The 21,831-nt window shown below is 32.7% G+C and overlaps 2 protein-coding genes across 10 annotated transcripts in view; one reads left to right on the plus strand and one right to left on the minus strand.

Annotated features, from left to right (window-relative positions):
* Positions 1 to 14,375, plus strand: part of LOC123658013 (low molecular weight phosphotyrosine protein phosphatase-like) — a 479,256-nt gene extending 464,881 nt beyond the window's left edge. For 2 of the 7 annotated variants that reach the window (XM_045593513.1, XM_045593500.1), the window contains exons 2-5: positions 9,280 to 9,338; positions 9,874 to 10,061; positions 13,748 to 13,909; positions 14,239 to 14,375. In XM_045593513.1, coding sequence (XP_045449469.1) covers positions 9,296 to 9,338; positions 9,874 to 10,061; positions 13,748 to 13,909; positions 14,239 to 14,334 — 489 coding nt within the window. In that variant the 5' untranslated portion in view covers positions 9,280 to 9,295 and the 3' untranslated portion in view covers positions 14,335 to 14,375. The other 5 variants (XM_045593506.1, XM_045593529.1, XM_045593495.1 and 2 more) reach the window with 5 other exon arrangements.
* Positions 1 to 21,831, minus strand: part of LOC123658061 (MHC class II regulatory factor RFX1-like) — a 45,565-nt gene that overhangs the window by 13,449 nt on the left and 10,285 nt on the right. The gene's annotated exons all lie outside the window — the stretch shown is intronic.

A 21,831-nucleotide genomic window follows, 5' to 3' on the forward strand; every position in this document is an offset into this window, starting at 1 on the left:
AGAGACCATAGTCACGGGAGGTTTATGTGTCAATTTTGCCTCTACCTACTTTGTTTGTTTTTAGTTGTACATTCATTTAATTGACTTTATTTTTTTTAAGTTAATCAAAAACATAGTAATCAGTTTTATATTTGAACTTGGATTATATTTTATTTGCTTTACTTTGCAGTTTAATTTAATCAACAATTACTGTTCATGATTTTTGTTTAATTTTTTCAGATGTAAAATTTAATGCTCTGAAAGTTCGATACAAACTCTTAGTTCATGAAGAATATAAGATTTAAAAACATCATACAATGATTAATCCCTTTATGAGTTACTTCCTAATTAGTTAGTAATTAGTAATAAAAAATTATTTCTGAGAACCGAATAGAATACCGCCGTTACCTACTGAGATTTATATTTTTCGTATAATTTATGTTGTTATTCTCTATTACACATCTCTGCTCTTTAAAAATAATGAAAACATATTTCGTTGACACGTACTCCAAAGTAAAAATATTATTTTAATTTTGTGCGCTTCATATAAATCTGCTGCAGCATTTAGAATGCATTCCTATGTTGTAACATAATATCTATCCGTGAAAAGAGTTTAATTCTATATCTTCTTTTTTAAAAATGACATAAGTTATTAAAATATTTTTAAATTTAGTACGACGGACAGTATTAAAAATGCGTGTGCTCCAATAATTTATATTAATTAAATTAAAAAGTTAAGTGATTTCAGTTTAATTTTAATAAACACTACACTTTGTAACGAACCCACGTCAACAAATTTGTCTGATATGAAGTCTTAGTCATGAGAATTATTTTAGAATGAATCTTGAAATTCACAATTTCACACGCTGATAGCAAACACACTTTCAGTTTTCTCTGATAATATTTTTTTTTAAATCGTCACTAATTTCGAAGCAAACTTTGAAGTGATAAAAATATAAAACTACACTGCAGTGGAAAGTTTTTAGGTTCAATTTAATCTTGATAAATCAAGTAACGGCGGATGAGTTTAGTCAGATAAGAGATACCTACTTATGGTGCGAGTTCCTAAATTATGTTTGTCAACGTAGAATCTGTATCAATAAAATAAATCTGAGTTATTTGACTGTTTGTAATCGAAAAACTTTGGATGTAATATCACGAAAGATACCGTTGATGGCCAAAAGTTAAGACAATGGGCGTTATAGAATAAAAAGCGTTAAGAGTCAGAGAAAGGATTTGAGAATTATTAGTGACATTAAAAGTTAACAAATTAAACAGGTGTCAGAACTCAACGTACTGTAAACAGTACTAATATACTTTTATTAAAATTTTTAATCCTTTGAAATAATCCTTGATTCTCGAAAGCTTCAAAGTTCAAAGAATGGTTCTTATCCTGCACAAAGCAAATAGGTAACGTGCTTATTTTAAAAGATAACTTGAACTAATTATTTAATTTTTAATTTGTATTGTTTTCTTATGTTTACGCGAATTTCACTCATTGTAGTGAAACAACTTTTTCGGATTTTTCGCGGTTTATTAAGATTTTTTAAAAGCCCGACGTTCCGAATACTTTAAAGTAACCATGGTCACAGGAGGAGTCTTAATACCTACACAAATTCAACCAGACAAACCTAATATATGAAATATGAGTTTACTACAGGTAAATCAATTATAATTTGATTTTAGGCGTTAAGATACTATTTTTAATTTAATGCGCTTGATATAATTTAAACGTATTTTGATTGCATTTTTACCGTAACATAATATCTTTACATTAAAAACTAGTAGGTACCGGTAACCGAACCGATAAACGGAAAAAAAGTCCCTCCAATCAATCATATATAACTTTTAATTATCGCTTTCTCACAAAAACCCAAGTTCATTTAAATCAATTTTCAGCCGGCCAGACGTCGCATAACTACTCGTAGCGAATTATATTCAGTCACGTCCGTCTGCTTACCAGAGCGACTTATTCCGAGCCCTTGTTCTATCATGTAGCAAAAAACAGAAATACTGCAAAATTTTGATTGATTTTGATCAAAATCAAAGTGAATCAAATTTTTTAATTTTTTTTTTAGTGCAAAAAATTCTTGAGCGATCATTTAAGTCTACAAGATTTAGATAGTCAACAAAGACAATACAAAGATTAATTTAACAGATATTTGTTTTTGTAAAGTTAATTATTGTTAAGTACTGATACTAAATTTCTTCTAGTTAACGATATAAAATTGACTAATAAAAAAGTTTTCAGTTTAATTTCTGACACATACGGGGTTTGACTGCATTTTCACTTAAACTTTCGCCAGTTTGCAGAAAAATGCTATACGCTATCATTTTTTTTTTATCTGTACACATATTCAAGTGTCAAATGTTTGGGGCGAGTTTGGGGAGTCCTAGATGACTGCGATAGGTTGAAACGAAGCGAAGAAAAACGAATAGTGTTAGCATAGGAGAGTCAATTTCACGTAGAAGTTAGAAAATAAAGTAGAAGTATAGACGACACAAAAAATGTTGTCCATTAAGGAATCTGATTTAACATATCAGTTACTCCAAAACATAGAGACTATTTCTCTAATTCCACGTTATAATTTCAATTTATTTACTTCGAAAAGAAATATCTGTCTTTCGTTAAAGAATCGACCATTATAGTGCACCCTGTATCGTGTTGTGCAACCTGTATCTGCGCGCGGAATAAAAGTCTAAGTAAAGTAAATAGAGAATTTGTTGCCGCTTGCGGACATCAGCTCACGGGCTTGTTGCAATGTGAATGAATGTTATTTGATATTTATATATTACATACGGAATAAATGAAACTTCTGTAAAGTCGTGGGAAGGTAGACAATTGTGATTTGTTCTATCGACGATGATCGCGGTCTCGTGAGAAATGGTGGAAAGCGACACGCAAAACACTTTGCTTACACAAAGTAATCCTATTTCCTATACATTTATCAGTATATGTATGTTTCTTTATCGTGACGCATTTTCGGTTCGTTCATCGGTCGTTTCATTTCGGTGTGGCTACGGCACCAAAGAATATAGGCACCCCCTCTCTTCCCGTGGGTGTCGTAAGAGGCGACTAAGGGATAACAAGGTTCCACTACCACCTTGGAACATAAGAAGGCGACCGATGGCGGGATAACCATCTAACCGCTGGCTTTGAAACACACAGGCCGAAGACGGGCAGCAGCGTCTTAGGTGCGACGAAGCCAGCCCTGCGGTCAACAACCCGCCTGCCCAGCGTCGTGACTATAGGCAAAACACATGAGTTCCCGCATTTTTGGCGCGAACTTGTGGAGGCCTATGTCCAGCAGTGGACTGCAATAGGCTGGAATGATGATGATGATAATGATGACTGGCAAACACTTCCATCAGAAAACATTTCTGTCCTTCAGTATCCTAAGATCTTTATTTATATATACTATTTGATCGATCTGAATTAGTTCCTCTAAACAGCAACTGCTTCACAGGCAGAAGATTTTTTTATAACACTAGGGTAGCAAACAAGCGTATGATCCATCAAAACAGCAACAGGAACATTGAGAGCACGTTGCCGATTCGCCTTAGCCTGTAATATCCCACTACTGGGCATAGGCCTCTTTTCCCATGTAGGAGAAAGTTCGGAGCTTTATCCACCACGCTGCTCCAATGCGGGTCGGCGGATATATTCCCTACTAGGAGTAATGATCGCTATCAGGTTTACATGATACGTTGCCGATTCTACCCTAGCAACAACACACATCGCCATGAGCCCTGGTTACCTTACTTACCACTGACTTTATTTGCTACTCAAGTAGCATTTTGTGCCTGTGGTGACGAGTAAGGTTGAGGTACTTCCTCAGTCAAATTTATTCAGATGTTGTCTACGACATTTCCTGCTGTGCTTTAAATAAGAAGCTATTAAGTTACTTCTATACCTTCTGTAACACATAACGTCACACCTTAAGAAATTCACAATATTATAAAAATTTGACAATTCACAGCTGTATGACCTAATATTAAAGATATTCTAATAGTTACGACGAAACAAAGTCGATATCATCGATCTCAATTAATAAATAATTAATCATTTATTGATGGGCCGAATTAGCGTCATCGGTGATTAAAACATAATTACGTTCTTCCGGTGAGAATTATTGATATGAAATATTACGTAAATAGAAAACATAATATCGACTTGCCCGTTGGCGCAGTGTTGGCTCCAGTTTTTTGGGTTAACGTACGACGCCCTGATTCTTTCGCATAGTAAGAATAATAATAATATTATTATTACAAAATCGTAGTATAGAAATCGAATTTATTCATCATCATATCATACCACCTTTATCCTATACTAGCTGACCCCGCAAACGTTGTTTTGTATGTTATTAACCCCCCTTAATTCTCCTCCCCTATAACTTAACTGTATGAAAAATAGATGTTGGCTGATTGTCAGACCCGATATACACACATAATTTCATAAAAATCAGTCAGTAAATGTATATATACTCGTAATAATCAGTATCGTAACTAACGTTATGACACCAGAATTTTAAATATAAGATTTTTCACTGAATTTTTTCTTCAGTCACAATAAATATAGCCTATGTCACTGAATAGTGTAGCTTTCTGTTAGTGAAAAAATTTTCGTGATCGGATCAGTATTTGCGAAGATTACCCCCTAACAAACGAAGTTAGAAACTTTACCTCTTTATAATATTAATGGAGAAAAACGTTTACGCAGCAGTGTTAGCGATGTTACAACTTTACAAGCTCATTCACTTCATCAAATTTTGTTATTCTGTCTTATTGTATAAATTCTTTTTTCAAAAAAATATATAATTATAAACCACTTGTAATTATCACACAGTGTATTACATATCTCGACCTTAAAATAGCTTTAAACCTTTAAATAGTTTTTTATTCACGGTCATAACTTAGACTATAAATCATGACTCACATAAACAAAGCAGTAACAACTAACATCAATGGAAATAAAATCTTTTGGTGGGCTGTTTGACTCGCTATTCATAAATCAAATATTCGTTTAATATCATCATCATCATACAATAAACGTCTCATTTTTAACCCTGAAAATAGATCAACCTTCTATCGGCTTCTTTCTCAAAATTGTTTCAACCTAGTTATAGCATGGCCTAGGTAGACCTAATCCTGAACAACGTCGAGAATAATACCATCGAACGATAGCTGTCTCGGTATAACTTGGTTGTTAGACATAACTTTCGTTTTGTCCACATTCATACCGAGACCGCAACGCGCCTGTAATGCTTCTGGTGTTACAGGCATCTTAACCATCAGATAGGCCGTAAGCTTGTTTGCAGACCTAGTCGTAAAAAAAAACAACATAACTTTAATGCCATATTTTTTGCGTTTTTAAGCACTCTGTAGGTCTTTATCTCTGACGCTCGACGGTAAGGTAAGCGCCATGATTACATTTTTTTTTATAAATAAAGATAGATTACGATACTTATGTATACTACTACATAATTTAAATAGAGTTTATAGTAAAAGTAAAATCAATAAATATAATAATTAAGTATTTATTTGATTTTTCTGTGAAGACCTTTTTATGGGCTAGTTACTCGATATGCATTACCCCACGCGTCGTTAACTTCAGTTGCATAGAAGTACAGGAAACTATAAACATTATTTACAACCTAGCAACACGAGGAGACAAAGAGATCTACGTCTAAATCTGTTGTTACCATTTAGGGGAACATCGCCAACGCGGCGTCGCATTCGTTGCACTGAAATAGATGAAGTGCGTTTTGTGAGGTTGATTTTTGCAATTATCAGAAGATAAAGAGAAAAATCATGTAGTGTCTTCTAAATTGTGCTCATGTGTTAGTTTTTTTTTTTTAATTAAGTTATTGAGGAAAAAGAAAACAATATTTTACATAACTGTTTCATTAAACAGTTTCGACATTTCTAAAGCTGTAAACATAAATTCAAAAAGTTTTCAGTACAAGTAGATTATTGGATCCCTGATACAGACTTCACACCCTACAGATACCTCTTGTCTTTCCACTTTTATTATTTATAAGTATTAAATTAAAATGTTGTGTTTGCCTTGCTGCCTTTCGTTTTTCTTAGCTATTAACATTTTATTTTTGAATATGGGTTCCTTTTTGGTACCAAGATGGCACAGATGGTAGGAAATGTCAACGACCTGTATATAACAAGTAGTGTTTCCGTATAAAGAGTCCCGGCTTAACTTCTTTCTTTCTGGAATTTCGATCTACATAAATCTCGTGGTTGGCCAACGTTGTGTCTTTTTAGCCGACTTCCAAAAAAGGAGGAGGTTCTCAATTCGACTGTATTTTTTTTATGTATGTTACATCAGAACTTTTGACCGTGTGGACCGATTTCGACAAATGCTTTTTTAATCGAAAGGTGGTGTGTGCCAATTGGTCCCATTTAAATTTATTTGAGATCTAACAACTACTTTTCGAGTTATATCTAATAATGCGTTTTTACTTGACGCTTTTATTGTCGACCTACGTTGTATTATACCGCATAACTTTCTACTGGATGTACCGATTTTGATAATTCTTTTTTTGTTAGAAAGGAGATATCCCTAGTTTAGTACCATGATAAGAAAACCAGGATCTGATGATGAGATCCCAGAGAAATCAAGGGAAACTCTTGAAAATCCGCACTAACTTTTTACTGGGTGTACCGATTTTGATAATTTTTAATTTAATCGAAAGCTGATGTTTGTCATGTGGTCACATATAAATTTAATTGAGATCTAAACTATCACTACTTTTTGAGTAATCTTTGATAACGCGTAGTTACTTGACTATTTTTTCGTCGATCTACGTTGTATTACTCGTCGATGTAATTGAAGTCGGTTTTTTTTTCGTTTGCGAGCAAACACAATTATTTTGAAGTGAAACTTCTTTAGGCGCATTTGGGTTAAATTTTTACAGATAAAACGGCAACGTTTTTGTCAGACTAAAAATTAGTTGCCAAAGAAGTTTCACTTCTGACATGTGTACTTTGTATATACGCACTTTTTAAATTTATTTTTAAACTAGGGTGGCAAATACGCGTTGACGTGGACGACACGTTGGCGCAGCGGTCATAGCACTGGCTGTTACGCTAGTGATCGCGGGTTCGATTCCCGCTCACGACAGACATTGGTATCGACCATAGATGTTAGTAGTGGTCTGGGCGTTGTGTTTGTGTATTTTTCGTGTTTCTGGACCCCCCCAACACAGGGGAAAATCCTACTGGGGGATCCGTGGAGTGTGAAGCGTTTTTTATTATTAAAAAAAAAACCAGTTGTACGGTTCATACCATCAAGGTAAGCTGTGACCTGTGACTGTGACCAATGGATGCCGGCAATACCAGGAGTATCACAGACAAGTTACCGATTTTACTCTCGCTATCAACACAGCGCATCATATGGAGCTCTGATAAGGTAATCAGACAACTAATCATCGCAGGAACATAACGCTATCTTCAGTAACATAATTCTGAGCAATATATACTTTCTGCTCTCTCTTACCTTCATAACAGAAAAAGTAATCAACACAACTACTTTTAAGTTTTTTTCTTTCGTAAGTTTTAGTTTTGATAGGAATTATACATACACTAGCGGACCCGGCAGACGTTGTCCTGCCCGGAAAACAGCTACCAAATTTAATTTCTTATATATCGATAGCAGTGGCACCTACCGGGTCCAATTGAGATAAAAACTACCCTATCTCCCAAATTAGACCAAATTACAGATGCTTATAAATTTAATAAAAATTGGTTTAGTAGTTTCGGAGTTTATAGTAGGTACTCGTATATTGTGACAAGAAATTTTTATCGTAGACATATTTTCAAACTTAGAATACTACTATAACAATATATAATACTAGTTGTGTACGCGTTTTCCTCCGTAATAAAAAAAAAATTGTTCATTTTGCAGTTACAAAAAAAATCTAACGTATTTCAACGTTTTGTCTGTCCGTCTGTCCACCTGTCTTTTTTTCCACTTGTCAGCTGTTGTTGAAATATATGCTACAAATGGCCCCAACATAGACTAGATAAGTCACGCTGAGCAGTTAAAAATTTAAGTCAATAATCAGTTGGTAGTCATTATCTCAGTTTAATATATCTAAATCATCTCACTTAAGTGAGTGGATTAAAGACATCTACGTGACAACACGAATCATTCAATCTCAAAATATCACGAATGATTCATTATTGTAGACGTTTACAGTACACATGTAGAGATAATTTCGATAGTTACATAAATGATAATTTAATAATGATGGAAGTTTTACTACAATATATACCTATATACATTTTGCCAAATCCGTATGTGTCATGACATAACTAATCTTTATGTACGCAGATAGTGTAGATTTATAAAGTTTTGTTAATTGAAAGGTTGGCGTAGCAGTGATAGGTTTTAGGCGACTATGGCGCTAGCGGTCGCGGGTTCGATTCCTGCTCATGATGAACATTAATTTATATTGGCCATTCAGATGTTTGCCGTCGTTTGAGCTTTTCTGCTTGTGTATTGTATATATATTTCTGGACCTCCGACACAGGAGAAATTCTTTCCAGAGGCTATTGAGTATGTGGCGTTTATATTTGTAATTCTTATGCCTTATATATTCTTATGTACGAGTATTTACATCTTACTAATTATTTTCAATAGATTATATTATTTGGCTACCTAACCTGTAAACATAATCTTTAGGTATAAGTCACAGACATGTGGTATAAGTACATGTCTGTTCTTGATCTGACTTTATCTTTATAGTCAACATTTAAGATAAAAATTATCGATAACAATATTCAACGTTCAGTTATCAATATTTTATTTAAACTTTATTCTTGTACAAATTAATAAAAATTAAAAACTTTGAACTTAAAAGATTCGAGTCCAGAGCACTATTTAAGACTTTGACAGTTATTCAAGCAGGTTGCTTAATATTTTATTTTGTTTATTTAGGTACTAAAAATTTAAATCAAAACTGCAAAACTTCAACATAAAAATGTATACATGTAATTGTTATAGGGTTTTCGAAACCACTATAAAAAAATTACTCTTATTCATTTCACCGTGTATTTTCTTTCTCGAGTGTAGAAATTGTGTAACATTTTGAATATTTGGCTAGTTTTTTCGGTAATTATATGTTTATTTTGAAACAAACATATCGTTTTTGTTAATATGTTGAATCATATCAAATAACAGTATTGCTGAAAACATAATTAAAAACATTAATAAAAATAGTTTTAGTACTATTAACATTTAATTAGTTATGTAATACTTATAAACTTTTCTCCTTTATTTTGTAGTCATTTTTAACACAAAATGGCTGAAGAAACAAAAAAGAAGGCTCTCATGGTTTGTCTTGGTAAGAAAACTTTATACTTTAATTATATTCATGTGTCTGTCTCATGAAATCAATTCAAGAATCTAATTTATTCAATTTCAGAAATGGATACTTTTTCATAAACAAAAACATATTGCCGGCATCATTTGTGTATTAAGAAAAGTAATTGTCATATAATATAACTAATTATATATATACACATTAATATACACATTAATCACATGTATTTATATATGAGTATATGCTATTACAAAATAATTCACAACAAATTATCTAACAAATTTGTAGTAAATTAAAGGAGTGTAACATATACTTTGTTATAAAATGAGATAGTCAACTCTGTTCGTCTAACACATAAGAAATATGCGACTGGAGTTACTCGTTACGAATGATGATCATTATATTTAAAAATACACTTGTCTCTTTCTCACAAAATACTGCACAGTAAACATGACTCTCAGGTCAGGTTGCAGCATTACAGTATTACATTATTTACAGTAAGATAATATTTTTTACTTAAGATTTCTTTTTACATAAGATTACTTTAAAAATATAGGCAACAGTTGTCGGTCACCGATTGCAGAGGCTGTATTCCAGCACACAGTAAATAAGATGGGTGTAGGATATCTATGGGAAGTTGATAGTGCAGGCCTAGCTGGCTGGAACGTTGGTAACTCACCAACACATAGAGCTTTGAATACAATGAAAAAACATGGATTAAGATATAATAATCTTGGAAGACAGGTAATGCCACAATTTATGAGTATTTTGTATGCTTGTATAGGCCTTGTAGGAAAAATATTAATTTATTATTTATTTATTTAAATAAAAGAAAAGTTTCACCATACGGTAGGAAAGCGCTTAATTTTAATTCCTTGATTTTCTCTATTTATCTTAATATATATAAATCTCGTGTCACAATGTTTGTCCTCAATGGACTCCTAAACCACTTAACCGATTATAATAAAATTCGCACACCATGTGCAGTTCGATCCAACTTGTAAGATAGGCTATATTTTATTTTGATATATTAATTATTATATTTAAGAAAAAAATAAAGAAGGCGGTACAAAGTTCGCCAGGTCAGCTAGTTTATTTATAAGGTTAACCAACAGTTGTTTACAACTGATTCATAAATATTTTACATTGAGAAATAATATATCATATACAAATATAAATAAAAATACAATAGTAACCAGCAGTGATGTGTGCAGAATGTGCGTATGTTGTGGACAAAACATGCATTAAAAATAAAACATACAAACTTTTAAGTGTCTGCTTCTAAATACACACTACAGATGTTAATTGTATAACTTAGTAAAAAAAAGTAAAATTCGAATGATTAATCTTAAGTTACAGTGAGTTATTTTTTAAGTAAATTTTAATAATTATTATTTAAGAAGTACCGTTGCTAGCAACAATTTAAAGCACAAAAGACATCAAATTATAATATATAAATTATCTATAATATAAAAATGAGTCGCAGAATGTGTTGCTAAGCGCAAAACTCGAGAACGGTTGGACCGATTTCGCTAATTCTTTTTTAAAAATATTCCTTGAATTTGAATTGATAGTCCTTACGGAGAGAAAAATTCAAAAAAAAAATTAATAAAATTAAAGAATCGACTGTTAGGCGATACGAAGTTCGCCGGGTCAGCTAGTTAATTAAAAATATTAATTTATTGTGTTTAATGATTTATATTAAACATCTTAGGTAATATTCTTATGCTTAGTTTTGCTAGATTATTTGTCTTATGCCGGCCTAGCATGCATACAACGAGATATCTCTTGACGAGAGAGAGAGATAATGTCTACATCGAGTATTTTCTCGATTACCCTAACATGCGCACTACGAGAGACAAAATTCTCTTCCGAAGACTTCGCCTTGTCGAGTAGAGAAACATTATCAACCATAATCACAACTGAATATCATTCTTATTTCTTATGTCGTAAAGTTGAATTTACAAGGTTATTGACCAATTTCAAACGAGTGACACAATATGTTTTATTTAACAATGTTCTCGGCCTTTTGGCTAAGATAAAAAGTGTATATCTAATTTAAAAAATCTAATATGGAAAATAAAACGGCGTAAGTAAATGAATTTAATTATATATGTAAAACAATATGCTCGGGTTGTGCTTTATATCTTGTCGCACATTAGATAATTGTAATTCTATCACGCATTGTTTGTTTGTTTTTTTTTTTTTTTTTAATTTTTAAAATTTTTTGAATTTTTGAATTTTTTTTTGATTATTGATTTTACTTTTATTCTATTTAATTTTATTTTTAGTTATTGATTTTTTTAATATAATTTTGTTTTGTTTTTTATTCTGAATGTTGTCTTGTCTTGTTGTACTAACCCAATATGGACTTATACTTTGGTCTGAAATAAAGTATTATTATTAGTATTATTATTATTATTATTATTAACCCATATGTGCTCACCGCCCCATTTTTAAAACGGCAGGTTATTTATTTTCTGTGTCAAACTAAAACTGTGGTTTGATTATTGAATGGTACTGTCCGCTTTGTTTACATTTTGACATTATGAAAAAAAAAAAAACGAAAAGTTGTTGGCGCCATTTTTTCTGTTTTTTGGAAGAATAGTAAGTGCAAGTGTGGTGTTCACGATGACGAGAATAAAAAGTAAGTTTATTTTTTATTTATTTATAAGTAAAACCGTGTAAAGCAGTTTTTTTATATGTATTATTTTATATTTGATTACTTTTGTGATAAAAATCGATTCTTTCGGTTAAGATTTAGTTTTTTAGAGGCATTATTTATAGCGCCCCATTATTGGGGCGCTGGGCACGTACTTGCATGTTGATTTCAAACTTCATGGTATATGTGTTATATTTTATTTACATTGTTTATAGCAACTTCCAGTTATATTGGTACTTTATATGTTATACTTTTATATTTATTATGTTGTTTTAGGTTGAGTTTAGCAGAAATTATCGACTTATTGGAGACGGAAGATGAGGACACTATCTACACATAGCCCAGCAACCAAATGTTGACGAGAGTCTGCGATAGTGACGAAGTGCGAATGCGCTTGTAGGTAATATCAATCATCTGACAGGCAATCAACTACGAGCCGAGGCGCTGCTTGTATGTGTGCGCAAATCGGGTTCACTTTTACAAAGATAAGTTATAGAAGTGGACTCGATTGATGACGACAAGATATCCCTATCGGGAGATACATCCACTTCTGCGCCAAAAAGAGGTAGCACAGGTAACACTAATCCCGATCTAGGTGTTGGAGGATCTGTCATTACGAACTTGGCGGCCAAATTGCCTACAGATTTTCGAGTTCATGTTTACATAGACAATTTCTTTACATCGTTTAGATTGCTTATCGCTTTGAAGAATTTTGGTCACCAGGGGACATGAACAATACGGGCCAAAGGGTCGAAAATGCGCTGCTGGAGTCAATCGACGACATAAAGAAAAAACAGCGTGGGAGCTATGATCAACACGCCTGATGTTTCATCAAATCATTGATGAAACATCAGGCGTGTCTCTAGTACGATACAACGTCAGTAACGTCGTTACCGTAGCTTCGACCTGTGAAGGTGTTTCTCCAGTTGGCGGATCCAAGCGATGGTCAAGTGCTGAAAAAAAAAAACCCTCGATTCAACAGCCCTTTTGTGTTCAAATGTATAATCAATATATGGGCGGAGTAGATCGCCTAGATCAAAATATAGGCTGCTACCGCAATAGCATAAATAAAAAAAAATGGTATTATTCTGATGTGTGGATGTATGTAGATGTTCTTAGATGTAATAAAAATTCATTTACAACCTCTATAACCGTTATTTTATTAATATTACCCTTTAAAATAAATGCAATTGAAAAAATTAAGGAGTGGTTATAGACGTGATCTGCCGTGCTCAGCGCCCCAAAATTGGGGCGGTGAAAATGTCCAAAACGGCATATTTTTTTTTATTTAATTTTTAGAATACCTTTATTTTTATGCTTATTGGACTTAGAATAAAACGAAAAAATATCAGTTTTTACGAAAAAAAAAAGTTGAGCACATATGGGTTAAAATTAAAATAGGCACCCGGTTTTATTTATTTTTTATTTATCGTCTTTCTCGTCGATAATATTGAAGACGAGAAGTTTCTCTTCCTAAAACGACAAAATTCGACAAAATTACGATGTCATGTTAGCTTCTGTAGAGATAAATATCACAGATCACTAAAATTTAATGATTATCTCTTCTTGACGTAACGAGAAGAGTATCGCGTGCACGTATGTTAGCTACTGTAGACATAGAGAGATAATACGAGAAAAGGGGTAGACAAAATTTTGTCGTGGCGCGCATGCTAGGCCTGCTGGGGTGAAATGAGCAATGAACACAACTACAGACTAAGTACTACCTTATTATGTATTAAAATTTCATGCATTATTTTTTTTATCATAGATAACTAAAGAAGACTTTAATAATTTTGACTTCATATTTGGAATGGATCAAAAGAATATAAGTGACCTCAAAAGTATGGCACCTGAAAATTGTAAAGCAAAGATATTTCTTTTTGGAGAATTTGATCCAGAAGGCGAAAGAATTATAAGAGATCCTTATTTTGTAAGATCTTCTTTTATTTACTTAAAAATACCACAGGCTTTTTTAAAATATGCGTATATTTTCAAATGAAGTGATTGGTGATTTTTTAAATATTTTTTTCATAATAGAAACAATTAAGAAGACCTGAAAAAAAAATATATCCCCAATATCTCAATATATTTTAAAAGTTTTATTTAAAAAATTAGATCAAATTTCTAAGATAATTTTAATTGTATTCTATAGTAAATATATGATAATAATTTCGAAATAGACCGATTATGTAGAAACTGGCGACAATAGTAAATTTTTAAGGTGCTTATATAGATATTGTTTTAAAATATTTGTTACAGGACAATGACGAAAGGGGCTTTGAAAAGGCTTACGAACAGGCTGTTAGATGTGCAAAAGGATTTTTAGAGCAACTAGATAAAGGAAATGTCAAATAGAATATTAACAAAATATTTTACAATATATTTTGTAATAAAAATATAAAAAATATAATAAAAGTTTTATTTAAACAGGCAACCCAACCATATTCAATGACTGGCAAAGGAAAGAATAATAAGTAAAAAGTTTTTAGTAAAATACATGTTTAATATTTTGTAAAGGAATCCATTATAAAATCCCCTTAACCGACCCCTCCTATTATTACTTAGGGGTATGAAAAATAGATGTTGGCCAATTCTCAGACCTACCCAATATGCACACAAAATTTCATAAAAATCAGTCCAGCCCTTTCGGAGGAGTATTGTAACTAACACGAGAATTTCATATATAAGATTATTATAGTTTTTTTTTTTCGTTTTATTATAAGATATAGGTAATATAAAAATCATCATATCAAAAATTTCGATCTAGCGGGTACATCGTTCCATAGCTTAATTGGCTAGAGCGCCGACACGGTCAGTCGGAGACGCGGGTTCGAACCCCGCTGGAGCGGTCAATTTTTGATATGATATTCAAAAATGTTTAGAATTCCTAATGTGTGGGTAACACAAAAATAAAATCGTAGATATAGGTAACTTAATTTTAGGTAAAATTGGATTAAAGTTGTCACTTGGTCAGGCACAAAACATAATTAATGAAGCCACAGTATTTTGAGACGTCTATTGGATTAAGGTCTTAGGATGTCTGGAACGGTGAATTATACGACTTATTTTAATTAGTTATTCCCTAATAGAATTTTTTAAGTACAAAGCCTATCCAACATCTACGTAAGTGTATTAATGTACAATAGCAATTCAATGTACAAAATTGTTAGCAATTTTGTCATTTTTTACGAATTAAAGTGTTCAGAATTGTTATTTCTTCTTAATTTTTTTAAATAAGATTTTTTCTGAAGTGCAACTTCGTTAGCCGCGTTGGGCACTTTTTTGTAGGGGAAAATCTTATGGATTCGCGTAACCGACATGCACATGACGGGCGAACGCACAGCTTATAGGATGGGTGAAATCTTGTGCGTTCGCGTCACCGACATGATTGATGTACATAATTTTTCAATCAATCATTATGAAATTTACAATTTTAAAACTAAAAGTTCTAAGTTTTCACCTCTATCTGCTGTCTCTATAACTGCCAAATTTTATTGTACATTTTTGTTGGCTTCCTCTAAAATAAATAAAAATATAGCTTAAAGTAGGTACTTATTCCAATGAGCCTTTTCTAACAACAAAAAAAAAGATCATTACAAAATGGGTCCAAAAATTACAAATATATTGAACATACAAAATAAAATACATATTTTTTTGCAGACAAACTTAGAAACTATTAATTGCCTAAAGTCGGTTAATAACCATAACCACCCCCTACGGATATCGGCCATATCTCGTTACAGTAAGCAATTTTTGCCGTCAAAAAATCTATAAATATACCTAACATAAGTTCATAAAACGTGCAAATAAAACTGCGGGTTCCAACTAGTCGTAAATACAATGGAATGCAATTTCGCACAATCCGAGCGAAAAGCAGACATAATCCATTACTCTTGCGCCCGCGCCGGCCTGTGGGCAGACTCTTAATGCGTTTCCGGCGAAACGTGAGTCAAGCCCTCATACTTCCGTTGTGGGGTCAGTTGACTAACGTTCAATTTGAACCAGTTCTATTACCGGGAAATTAGATGTCTAGCATGAAATGCATTATTATTCGTCATTGATGCCATTTTATTTTATTTTTGTGTTTATAGTGACATTTTCGCTTACGATTGCGAGTCATGAACAAATTGATTCATTAATAAAGTGTTTCCTATTGTATCTACATCGAGGATTAATCAATACATCTATACATAATCTATTAAATATATTATATCTAATAAAATTGGGGTATGTAGTCATAATATTAAAATAACCGCTTTTTACTAAGAATATTTGGATGTATACATGGCACATATACCAAAATAACATTTTTTACAATTTTTGTCTCTTTGTCTGTCTGTTTGTTCCGGCTAATCTTTGAAACGGCAGGACCGATTTAGATGCTACTTTCACTAGCAGATAGCTGATGTAATAAGGAGTAACTCAGGCTACTTTTTTATTTTTTTATTTGATAACTCTGCGAACTGAACAATATTTTTTTTGTTAAATTCCACGCGGACGAAGTCGCTGGCACAGCTAATAAATAAATAAAATTGAAGTGTCTGTCTGTGATTTTAAGATAGCTATGTTTTATCAAATTCATTTAGTTATTATACTAAAACACAAACAAATGAATTTAAAATTTTTGTCTCTTTGTCTATGTCTGTCTTATTGTTTGTCCGGGCTAGAAGATACAGGAGATTGTGGAGTAACATATAGGTTACCTACTTTTTATCCCGTAAAGACCACATTTTCCGTGCGCGAGTCCTATCGCCCAGATAGATAGGTATTAAATAACCAAACGTTTTCTATTAAATACGACAAATTTTGCGGGCAAATCAATACTGATTTTATAAAGCTGAAAAGTTTGTTGGTTTGTTTAAACGAACTAATCTCGGGAACTACTGGTTCGAATTAATTTATTTTTGTGTTGGATAGCCCATTTACCAAACCGCGAATTACGAAATTGAAACGCCATGCCAAAAATGCAAAATGTAGCTTCTTTCCAATAGATTCTCAAGGAAGGAATTAATTTCCCTGCAACTAAAATTTGTCGGCCATAGTAATAGCGCTTTATAAGCTTTTGATAGGAAAATCTTAATAGGTTCTGGCTCGCCATCAAAAGTTGCAAAGGTCAGAATAATATCAATGATTCTCAAGGAAAAATTCTAAATTTAGAAACAAAATAAAATTATCATTAAACGAATTTCTAGTTAAGTACCTATTTCTAGAGAACGTCATGCGGACATACTTATATATTTTTTCGTGAATATATTGATTTACTTTTAATTTTCTTTTATACAAACCTTGTCATGAAAAAAAAGTAAAAAAAAGAATCATCCAAGAACCTTGTAAAAAAATCTTTCCATTTTACGGAATCGTTCGGAATATTTCACGCATTAATTTTTATTTAAGAACTTACCTATATAGAAGATTATTATGAGAAACATAAACCCAGATTATTTAAATCCCGATGTCATAAAAGTAATAGGTAGGTATTAGGATTTATAATAGTGTTTGTTAGAAAACAGTTTTAGCTTACATACCATGTGGAAAAACTCCGATATAAAATGATAAGTTCCATTGGGGATCCAGATAGATCTATCTGGATCGAAAAATGCCCAGATAAAAATTGTAGATTAATCATTAACGTATCAAATTTGAATAAAGTATTTGGAATTCCTTTTTCAAACACACAATAGTTTACAATAACTTCCCTTCAATCATCGTTTTTTATTTGGATCTATCTGGAACTTTCAGCAGGGTAGCGTAACTAATCTTTTCTACAATGTTGATCGATACGAGACGTGAAGTAAACAGAAATAACCCTCGTATACGTAAACATTTGCATCTGCAATAATTTAACGAATGATAACATGTACCTAGCTGCATACAATGCACATAGGTACATACAATAAGAATACATCACTGCGAAATCAATAGTGCGCATTGCAGGTCAATTGTCGTTCACATATAGACATGGACTATAACAGCACATAAATGTTCCATTCTATTGATATATGAAGGTCTTTTTTGTCAAGGCAAAGGAGTTATTTTGCTACGTTAATCCGTTTAAGATTCGCAGATGTTGATGACGCTTTTTTAACAGGAAATTCGTTTTAAACTAAATACTAGGAAACAGTGGTGGTTACCCATTTATGAATCTGGAACCCTTGATTTGAATAAAAAATATTCTACATATTGAGCCCTCCGGGCACTGGAATTTATTGCAAAAGCATAATCTATAAAAATGAATGTTGTTAAGCGCATAACTCAAGAATGGCTCGACCAATTCGGCTATTTTTTTTTACATGTTCCTTCAGACCCACAGAATGTTTTAATAATAATACGCCGATGATGACGCCGCGTTGGCGCAACGGTTACAGCCATGGATTGTACCTGTTGCGCTGGCGGTTGCGGGTTCGATCCCCGCACATGACAAACATTTGTATTGGTCATAAAGGTGTTTGCCTCTCTCGCCACCGTGCCTCGGAGAACACGTTAAGCTGTCGGTCCCGGTTGTTATCATGTACACATGATAGCGATCGTTACTCATAGTAGGGAATATATCCGCCAACCCGCATTTGAGCAGCGTGGTGGATTAAGCTCTGATCCTTCTCCTACATGGGGAAAGAGGCATATGCCCAGTAGTGGGATATTACAGGCTGAAGCGTAATAATAATAATAAAAAAATACTATTAACTTTTGACAGAACGAAGTCTGTCCGAGCAGCTATCTAAAGTAATAATTATAGTTTCTGTAATAATATTTTTTTTGTATATTTCTTATAATATATAATTAAAAATTTTATAGTGTTATAATTTGTATGTACGTAGAGCATATTGGAATCAAGTAAGTACATAAGTTTGTCATTACTTTGGCATGCTATCGAACTATGAAATAACTAAAATATTAAATGTTGCAGCCATGAAACTGTGCATTCCGTTAAAATTGGCTAGCTGAAATCAAAACACTCGTGTTTATTTTAAATTCGAGCTAAACTATTGTAATGATAAAGACAATTATATAGGTACGTTATTATTACAAGTATTATAAATTTGAAATGCTGTATTTCAACAATATACGACACGTTTTTGAGCAAATATGTATCTATCCATACAATACAGACAATAGGAACAAAAATTTTACCAATTTTACAAAATGTTATATAATATACTCGTATATATAGACATTATTCACTAGTTCTATAACCTATCATTAGAGAAAATATGGAACATCGAAATCTGAGCATATTCAAAATAACTGACGAGGTGACGGGGAATACATAGATTCATAGGATTACAGTTACGCGAGGCAAGTAGCAAGGTCGCCAAACGTATCGCGTTAATATCGTCCAATATCTTTGTAAACATTATGTAACATCTCTGACTTACTGATTCCATTGTTTCGGATGAGACGGTGTGGGGAAACTGTGTTTTAAGCCTCGCTAGCAACAAAAGGTAAAACGCTTAACTGTTATGTCAATATGCATAATACCAGTAATTTATTATAATTGGTAAATTCAACCAAGCAATATAATATAGAGTAGGTTGAATTTGTGACCGCTCTAGGTGTAATGGTGCCCTGTCGGCGGCGCATAAACACCGACGGTCGCGGGTTCGATTCCCGCTTGGATACAAGAACATTCGCGAATCGTTTTTAGTTTTAAAAAAACGAGTAAGTAGATAAAAAATTATGTATTCTTAGTATTTATTAAATGTTATATGTTACAACTGTCGTACAGAAATTACAATATCTGGATGTTATGATGGGTAATAAAATTATTTAATCTCTAATATAAATAGAATTGTAGTGTCACAATGTTAATTAAAATACTCCTCCGAAACGGCTGGACCGATTTTTATGAAGTTTTGCTTGCATATCGGGTTGGTCTGAGAATCGGTCAATATCTATTTTTCATACCCCTGAGTTACAAGGAGGGGATAATAAGGGGGTTAATAACATATATGGCAAAACAACGTTTGCGGGGTCAGCTAGTAATATATATAAATATTCTTACAATTATATACTTCTTTTCATATATAAAGGAATGTAGGTGTACCTTACGTAGATCGTACCCATAACCGTCAAATGTGTCAAATATTCAAAATAGTCGCATTATAATGAAAACGCGGCGACATTTTGGCAAAGAACAGAATACTGCACGATGCTATTAAAACTATTGTTAGTGCTCAATATTCGGGGACTAACTATTTCGTACTTCCAAAGCAGCAAATGAAATCAAATTTTATTATATTCAATTCATTAAATAAAATAAAGCTTTATTTTAGTTTTAATTGTTTTATCAGATGATGTTTGTCTCGATGTTTGACTATCAAAAAAATTAATTTAATAATTCTTAGGATCATGAGGTATATTATACAACGAAGTCACGAAAGAAAAAAAATGATTAATTATAATACTAAATCAATACATCATCATCAATACATATAACAAAAATGTAAATATGTTTGTGCACGCTAATATAAGAAACGGCTGATTTAGATGCGGTTTTCACTAATAAGTACATTGTGGTAGGCTTTACTTAACATTTAGTATTTCTTTCATGTCAATCGGTTCATAAATAAAAACTTCAACTGGGTACAATACTTCAGTATAGAGAACTCGTAATTATGACATTTCCATATGGAAAAAATCTCATCAACCATCATCATCATGAGAGGCTATGAGATTTAAACTTATTATATTAGTAGTCCCTCTAATAAAAAGATGCAAAACATATGACATTGCCACATTGAACACGAGAACTCTCCGGACCATGAAAGCTCACTGGAACTTGAAAATGCCCTAAAGAATATAAAGTTCGATATTTTAGGTATAAGCGAAATGCGGAGACAAAAAGAAAAAATAGAAGAATATACAGACTACATCTTATACCAAAAAGGAAAAATAGCTGGGCAGTATGGAGTTGGCTTCCTAATTAAACGTCACCTGAAACAATATATCCCAGAAATAATAGGAATTTCTGATAGACTAGCAGTACTTAATGTGAAACTACTTATGTATAAAAAGCCGTGGTCAATAATACAAGTCTACGCTCCTACTGAACAAGCAGAACAATCTACTTTAGATCTATTTTACGACGATCTATCTATAATAATACGTAATTATATGCAGAACCACATTATCTTAATGGGTGATTTTAGTGCACAAGTAGGGGCAAGACTAAACCTCGACGAATACGTGCTAGGGGCGTTTGGTCACGGGAAAAGAAGTCGCAACGGACAGAGACTGGTTGAGTTTCTAATGGAACACAATTTAATAATACTTAATTCCATATTTAAGAAAAAGCCAAACAATAAATGGACCTGGATGTCTCCTGATGGATCATACAAAAATGAGATAGACTACATAATAACCAATCACCCAAAAGTTTTTACAGACACAAATATCATATCAAGGCTGAACTTCAACACCAACCATCGCATGGTGCGAAGTTCATTCAGGAAAGCTCCAGAAAAACTATCACGGAAAGTAAATGTACACAACCAATGAAGGGTGCCCTACAAACAAGATGAAGCCAACTACCAAGAGATTTTAAAACAAATAAACAAAACGATAGATCCGTTACAGAAGTATGAAATCCTGGAAAAGCACCTAACGAATTACTGCACTGCAAACAAAAACCAGAAGACTCAGAAATACCAGCTAAGCGATCAAACCCTGCAAAGAAGTTCTGGTCACTTAAGGAAATAATGAAGTCACAGGACCTGGGCATGGCATTGAAAAGAAAAACTTTCAACACATGCATCCTTCCATGCTTAACTTACGGATGTGAAACATGGGCACTCACCAAATCTCTAAGAGACAAACTTACCAAATGTCAAAGAGCAATGGAGCAGTATAGTAGGG

This window comes from Melitaea cinxia, chromosome 1 (assembly GCF_905220565.1).
Source record: "Melitaea cinxia chromosome 1, ilMelCinx1.1, whole genome shotgun sequence".
Lineage (NCBI taxonomy): Eukaryota > Metazoa > Arthropoda > Insecta > Lepidoptera > Nymphalidae > Melitaea > Melitaea cinxia.